The sequence below is a fragment of the Nothobranchius furzeri genome, chromosome 11 (genome assembly GCF_043380555.1).
Source record: "Nothobranchius furzeri strain GRZ-AD chromosome 11, NfurGRZ-RIMD1, whole genome shotgun sequence".
In the NCBI taxonomy this organism is placed as follows: domain Eukaryota; kingdom Metazoa; phylum Chordata; class Actinopteri; order Cyprinodontiformes; family Nothobranchiidae; genus Nothobranchius; species Nothobranchius furzeri.
Window position 1 is genome coordinate 69,019,685 of NC_091751.1, and position 8,192 is coordinate 69,027,876.

The 8,192-nt window shown below is 42.4% G+C and overlaps 1 protein-coding gene across 1 annotated transcript; it reads left to right on the plus strand.

Moving 5' to 3' along the window:
- Window positions 1-623: 623 nt before the first annotated feature.
- Window positions 624-6,737, plus strand: rgs18 (regulator of G protein signaling 18). Its single transcript, XM_015941875.3, has 5 exons — window positions 624-858; window positions 1,201-1,305; window positions 1,434-1,495; window positions 2,589-2,755; window positions 6,114-6,737. The coding sequence occupies exons 1-5, from the start codon at window positions 737-739 to the stop codon at window positions 6,366-6,368; spliced, it is 711 nt and encodes a 236-aa protein (XP_015797361.1). The 5' UTR covers window positions 624-736; the 3' UTR covers window positions 6,369-6,737.
- Window positions 6,738-8,192: the final 1,455 nt, after the last annotated feature.

Here is an 8,192-nt window from a genome sequence, read left to right on the forward strand (position 1 = left end):
CAACCTGCAACCTTCCGATTACGGGGCGAGCACTTAACTCCTGTGCCACCGTCGCCCCATCTCAAGAGATGTTCCTGCTCTTCCACTTCTCATGATCTCAGATTTAAAGGGAATATTTAATTAATAGATTTTTATATCATTCATGTAAAAAGAAGTACATAATTAGAATAGTAGATTCCCTTTGTACCATCATTTAGCCCAGGGGTGTCAAACTCAAATTCACACAGGGCTGAAATGAAAAACTGGGACAAACTCAATTTTTTTTAAAAAGTGACTGCAAATGTTCTCATTTTCCTTTATCTACAGATATGTGTTGCTGAAATGTTTCATTTGGAAACAAACTTAGTTTTAGATGCTGAGTCTGACACAAGTGATTTAGCCTATTTAAAGGAAATAAGCCTCCATAGAAAATGTTAAATTGCTTTTGCTGTCCTTGATTGACATAAACCACTTGCAATAAGTCACCATAAAACAACAACTGACTTGGCAAACCAAGAACATTATTTTAAAGATGCAAACATTTCTTTGTCAAATAAGCTGTTGACAGGATGTTGAAATCAAAGGGTTTTTCTGTGTCACCGATGGAGCTGTTACACCATCACAGGAAGTGGAGCAGGTATGGGAAATGCAACCAGAGCAGGGTTTATAAACGATGGGGTGGTTCAATGGGTTAAACTGCTTTTCGAAGTGCTATTTGTGGCCTGCTGCTTTGCACGCCAGACACTGACAGAACAGCATGGAGACGCTTCTTTTTCTATTTCCTCAATTTAACTACATGGCCCCAAAGGAGGAAGCGTATTTCAAAATGTTTGCTGTAGAAGGCTTGCAGACGGCAGCGATGAAGGACGATAGCAGCAGGTTGGTGGATCAACTTCACCTTTTTATTTCAACGTTGATTTTTAATCTGAGCTTTAGTTGGAGATCTACCTGAATCTGGAGGACATCTGCTGTTTTTATTTTAACCAACTCTGTCACTTTGAAATTTTTACCAACTTCCTGGTGTGATTTTCGCCCATTTTTAAAAAATATGTCAGCCTCTTCATTTATATTCCTGCACAAAAAACGTTGTGTAATTTATTTTGTGTCGTGTCAACCCCCACGAAACGTCGCCGAGACGAAGAAAAGTCTGTGACAAGTTGCTGATTTGGTAAATGGTCCCACGGCTGCAGGAACTTGATGTATTTTCTATCTTGTCTGCAGACAGAAAGACAAGGAGAGGAAAGGCCGACTAAGCCTTTTTCTCACCAAGTCGGGCTCCCATGAAAACGTCAGTCCCCATAAAAAGACAAATCCGACACCCAAGAAGTGAGGCGCTATCATTATTTAAATTTACAGCAACTATTACTTCTAACAACCAAGAGTTCTGGCATTGTCCTCGACCCTTTCCCTAAAATCCAAACATGTCTGGTTTGTGTGTTTTTCCTAACTTGCAGCATCCCAGCAGAAGAAGCTTTGCAATGGAGCGATTCTTTTGAAGACCTGCTGCAGCACACAGGTCAGATGTCGTGTCATTCAAATCTGATCTGGCTGCTGAACATTTAGCAACATTTAGGCTATAATCTGTTTCTAAGTGCTAGAAGCAATAAACAGATAACAGAGACAGAAGCAAGAGTTTCAGTACATCTTTTTAATGTCTGTCACTAAAACAGAAACTGTGCAACTTCCTCTTAGTCAAAGCAACACTTTAGGCTTACATTGGAACAATGAGAAACACTTTATTTACTCAATTGTTTGGAAACTCTTCGAATCATAAAAAAACCTCATAGCCTAATTAATTAAAATGGTTGTTGTGCGTGTTGACATCAAAGAGTAAAATTTCCAGTAAACTAGAGAGGAAGTCCCAGTTAGGGTTACTTCTCACTTCTCTCACTGCTCCGAGGGTGTCTGGTGATGTATCCGCCTGCCTTTGTCAGTAAAAGGTCTCAGATGGATGTTATTGAAAGTCTGAAGCTAGCTATTGCACAAACCACTGATTAACGAAGGTATCCTAGAAGCTGATTTAAGGTTTTATGTTGTGTTGGAGCACACAGGTTTGGGATTTGACCCAACAGCTCGTGTTCAATTCAATTCAATTTTATTTATATAGCGCCAAATCACGACAAGAGTCGTCTCAAGGCACTTCACATAATAAACATTCCAATTCAGGTCAGTTCATTAAGCCAATCAGAAATAATGTTTCCTATATAAGGAACCCAGCAAATTGCATCAAGTCACTGACGAGTGTCAATGACTTTACAGCAATCCTCATACTAAGCAAGCATAAAGCGACAGTGGAGAGGATAACTCCCTTTTAACAGGAAGAAACCTCCAGAGAATCCTGGCTCAGTATAAGCAGCCATCCTCCACGACTCACTGGGGATGGAGGAGACAGAGCACACACACACACACACACACACACACACACACACACACACACACACACACACACACACGCGCGCGCGCACACACACACACTGTTCCATGATTTCTCTTCATCATGAGCTTAGTTTAAACTTTAGCGTGAGACAGTGATGCCAGGCCTTTATCGGTGCCTGTTTGCATCATGGTAATTACTGACAGAGTGTGTTTTTGTGTTTTTTCTCTGTCAGATGGGGTGGAAACCTTCACTCAGTTCCTCAGGACGGAGTTCAGTGAGGAAAACATTGAGTTCTGGTTGGCCTGTGAGGAATACAAGACCATTGATTCTGAAACAAAGCTGCGGTCCAAAGCCAAATATATTTACACGGTTTTTATTGAATCCGAAGCACCCAAAGAGGTATGGTGTGGCATGTTTATGTCTCATAAACTGCGTAGATTTTACGCTGAATCGTGGAGCTGCAAATGCTCAAATGACATTTAGTGTTTTCTTGGCTTATCTGTCACCAAAGGCTGTTAGGGCTGATACATTTATGTCACTGTTATAAAAATAACTGTGGGAGAGAAGTAACGCTCTTCTGAGCCATGCGCCTGTGGTGAAGCGACCTTTGTGAACAATCATTAGGTGCTACAGCTTGCTGAGGTCATGTGTCATGTGCACGCTTGCTGCAAACTAGGTTATTTCAGAGCAAGGTGGCTGTGGTTTCACACATTTCCAGCTGCTTAGCGAAGGTCGATGCGACCATCGTCTGATCAGTGTCTCAGGGACAGGAACTGTTTGGGCTGCAGAAGACTCTTGGTTGTTGGTTTGGGGTTTTGAATGGCTTCTGCAGATCTGGAGAGAAGTCACACCCACGCACTTTCATTCCAGTTTCAATACTTGTTTAAATTTGAAAGGGGGTTTTTTTGGGCTGTGCTACTGTCACGATGCTGTGTGTTAGTTATTGTTGTGCATAGCATAGCATAGCATAGCATAGTTTATTTATATAGCATATGTAAAACGCAGCATGGGAGCTGCCCAAAGTGCTGCACAGGCTAAAACAAAACACAACCATTCGAATGAACTAAAACAGAGGATAACAATCCCAATCAAAAGCAGATAAAACATGATGAATACTAAGAACACATTAAAACAATGATACAATAAAACACTAAAACGAGTCACCGTCTAAAAGCCAAAGCGTAAAAGTGGGTCTTTAAACGAGATTTAAAAACCGCCAGAGATGGAGCCTGCCGAACTCCAATGGGCAATGAGTTCCATAGCTTTGGGGCAGCATGGACAAATGCTCGTTCACCCCGCGATTTGAATCGCATCCGCGGCTTGCACGGCAGCAAAAGGTCAGCCGACCTCAACGTGCACGTGGGCACATATGGAGTGAGCAGGTCAGAGAGATAGGGAGGTGCCAGGTCGTTGAGAGCTTTAAATACAAAGGTCAGTAACTTAAACTCCACTCTGAAAATGACAGGGAGCCAGTGAAGATGTCCCAGGACAGGGGTAATGTGGCTACGTCGGTGTGTACTCGTCAAGAACCTGGCAGCAGCGTTCTGGACGACCTGCAGCCGATTCAGGGCGGATACCGGAACACCAACGAGGAGGGCGTTTGCGTAGTCAAGGCCAGAGGTAATGAAGGCATGGATGACTGACTCCAAATGCCTCCGTTTCAGGATTCGTCGGAGGCGAGTAAGGCGGCGAAGCTGATAAAAGCAACGCTCTAATGATTTGCAACAGAGATGAGCATGACCTATAACACGCACAATGGAAGATAAGGCAGCTTCAGTTTCATACAGAAGACAAACTCTGGGTCTGAGTCGGTTGGGTCCAGACTTTTTTAGTGAACAACGTTGCTAAAGCAACTGTAAACAGTTCAGCACTGAGTCACATTATTCAGCTTTAGGTGAAACTTTACGGGACATATTTGGAGCTTTGTGTGCAACAGAATGAAACAAGGGCATGTTTCAGGGTTGTGATATAGCATTATTTGATGATAACCCAAATCCTGTAGTTAAAGAACTCTTACAGACAGAAATGACTACACAAACAGTCCATTTTGCTTTTATTTACTCACCTTTACCTTGTTTTCATCGGCTGAGAACGTCCTGGTCCTTCTTAGCCTATCTAACCGATAGAGCGCTGTCATCGGCAAAACACAAACTGCTCAGGCCAATGGTGGCCTGCTGAGGCTCCTATGGAGGGTGGCTACATCGACTCATTTTGCTCCTGCTACGGTCCGTCTCAAAACTAAACATGTTTACGTGTCTTATACGTCTTTTGTGTTCATGCACATTCACAACCTTTCCTTATAACAAGAGAAATTTTACAAGTAAACTCCAAGCAGAATGGATAAAAACACGTCGTCAACAACCTCGGGTGATCGGCAGAATTTTGACTCGACTCTCCCCACCTACAATCTTGACACCCCACCCCATTATCGTAACAGCTTTAAAGTCGATCTTATGAGATATTCCTGCTGTGTGAGGTGTGTTACGTGTGCTCTGATCCACTCAGAAAGACGTTGCAAATGCTCCAATCACTAATCTGCAATATTCAACATTTTGGATTGTCTTGGCCTAATATGGCAGCGTACGTGTTGTGTACTGAGGTCGGATGAGCATGCAGCCTGTCGATGTGTAGCCATCAGAAGGTGAGGTGATGGAAGCATGCTGCATGGAGTAAGTGGAAACCAAATCCTCCTCCACCCCAGCCATGCTTGTTTACTCTAAAGTCGCGTTTGAGCTCAAGACATTTTGCCAGAGTTCCCGTCTGACCTGGGAAGGTTTGTGTGGTTAATTTTATTTGCTGTGTCACCGCACAACAAACAAGGTTGAATCCTTGATTTTTCATTGTCACATGTGAGGATTGTAAAATCTTTCTGTGTGAACTGGGCTTTTGCTGGCGTTTACATAATATGTACTTATTACAAAGATCTTGGAAGTTGTGTGTTTTCCTCTGTCTGTCTTTTCTTTTTTGTTTCAAACTATTAGAATTTTAAAAGCCGTTCTTTCACAGAATTTTTGCTCATTACATAAAAAAACAGCCAGTCTTTCCCCAGGCATTTAAATCCACTCATAAGTGTGTAAACCATTGGTGTATTTTTAGGCTCATTCTTGCCTTTAGCTAGCCTAGAGAACTAGACCAAATTCTTGCTTTGCAAAGTTTGGTCTAGGAACGCTCCACTGGAACCTCTGCAGCCCCTAACAGCATTCTTGCTGGCCAATCACAGCTCTCTAGAGGGGGTTCAAACACATAAATAGCTGTGATTGGTCCATAATGGTGGGCCAATAATAGTGCTCTATCTGCTTAGTGAACAAATCACAGAGCTTTATCCACTTTGTGGGCCAATCAGGGCACTCTAAATGCCTGGTGGGTGGGATGATGCAACAGAGTGAAACAAGATGGCGGCAGCTCGTTTGAAAAGGCTTTTACATCAATTCTGGACTATTAGAACTTGGGCTTCATTAGAATCAGGAGCAGATAGATGTATTTAAGTGCTTTCTTTTTAGAAAAAATGATGTGTTTTCTCCTTCTTCAACTGCGGACCGCCTCATTTACCAATAGCTGTTGCGGTGAGTATGTCACATTCATTGTCCAGAAGCATGCGGAGATCATTTGAAAGACAATGGTAGAACCCGCCCCACAATCGAGAGCCGTCAATGGAGCGTTGCCAGACTAAATAATACATTTATTTAGTCTGGCTTGCCAGGCTAGCCTTTAGCTGCTCTTCCAGGTGTTTTACTCATTCTACTTTCCTCTTACTCAGGTCAACATCGACTGCAACACCAAGAAGGCTATCATGAAGAACATGGAACAACCCACGAGAAGCTGTTTTGAAGCAGCTCAGATGAAAGTCTACAGCCTGATGAAAAAAGACTCGTACCCCCGGTTCCTGCACTCTGACATTTATCTGCGTCTCACTCGGAGAAAGGGCCCCGGGACCACTATGTTCCGCAGAAGGTCACGCTCCTGCGTGTTTAACGAGAGGGGGGAGGCCACGGCTGAACATTCGGCCTGGTGATGGTTTCAGGGTTAGTATCTGACTGGAATTGATTGATATCATCCATCTGATCATCCATCGTTAGATGCACAAAAGAGCTGAAACGTAATGTGCAGAGTTGATTTTTTTATTATTATTTGCAACTTTTTATCTACAGGGTGCAATACTTTTGTGCAACAGAGTGTATAGAGGTCTACTCCACAAAGACATCACCATGGCAACCTCAGATGTATTTATTATAGCAGCTGGTGATCTCTGCTTATCATGAAGACTATGAACAGGAAAATACCTGCTAGTATGAAAAACTGTAAAACATAAGAAGTCCTTTTTACTCTTTAATTTAACTTTATATTCATTGGTTAATACTGTCAAATAAAGAAATACAGGCCAAGAATTTGGAGAAATTTACCACCTTTAATAACTATTTTAGGTAAGAACATCTGTTAATGAGAAATGATGAAACTGGCCTAGAACCCCCCCCCCCCCCCCCCCCCCCAGGTACTTCACAACACAACAATCAGTCATTCACCCATTCACACACATTCACTTCCTGGTGGTGATGAGCTACATTGTAGCCACAGCTGCCCTGGGGGTGACTGACAAAGGTGAGGCTGCCGAACACTGGCGCCACCCCTCCCTCCGACCGCCACTAGCAGGCAAGGTGGGTGGAACGTCTTGCCCAAGGACACAACAGCAGCATTCTATGCCAGGAGCAGTAGCCGGGATCAGTTGCTGGAAAACCCGCTCTACCTCCTGAGCTACTGCTGCCCTATTGAGAAGGCAAGAAAAGGCAGACTTATTTATAAAGCACATTTCATACACACAGACAGTTCAATGTTTAGGAATATCAAGAAAATTAAAATCAACATGACAAAGTACAACTTAAAAATGTTAAAGATGCTATGTTAAAGTTAAAGGGTGAGCAGTTACAGTGCAGAAGGTGCAGCATGAGTAGTCCTTCAAAGGCTGATTAAACATGAAGGTTTTAAATTTTGATGTAAAAGTTACTAGAGTTTGGGGCACATTTGAGGTCATAAGGAAGCTGATTCCATCTGTGTGCAGCATCGTGGCTAAAAGCAGCTTCACCCTGTTTGGTTCTGATCCGAGTTCTACCAGCTGACTAGTGTTCTAAGAATCTCAGAGCCCTGCTGGGCGTATATACCCACATGTATTCTGGTCCCTTGCCATTAAGTGATTTATAAACTAGCAGAAGTACTTTGAAATTGATTCTGTGATTTACTGGTAACCAGTGTAGAGATTCAAGAACAGGAGTGATGTGCTTGGTTATCTTGGTTCTTGTTTATTCAGCATTCCGAATAAAATTATGTAGGTATTGTTGTTTGGTTAAAGGAGCAATATGTAAATGTTTTACGGGGAAATAATCACCAAACAGTCTTGAGAAGGTTTGTAACAGATTTCCTTTTTAGCCGGCTGGGGGTTTGTCAGTTGTTCTCCTTTAAAAAAAAAAACAAAGAGAGACATAGTTACTGTTTACAATGAGTGAGCCTGCATGGTTGCAGGGTCCATGCCAAGCTAACACGGCTCCATCAGCATTTGTTATATGACACCAGCAGGCAAAAGCTCCAGAGTTGTTAAAAGAACTGAACCCAATAACAGGAGCGACCCTGAAGTTATTTCTTGTGCTCTTAAGAAGAAACAACATATTTTTGTTCTACTCTAACATTAGGTGAAGCAGGCTAGAGACTAATGTTGAGCTAACAGTGCTAACAGTGAAGTAGAAGCAAATAGTCAACTCTAAAAATATCTCAAGCTATATTTTTCAATGGCCAAGAACTCCATACCACAGTGAAATGTATTTATCAACTTACTGTGTATGACTTGTCT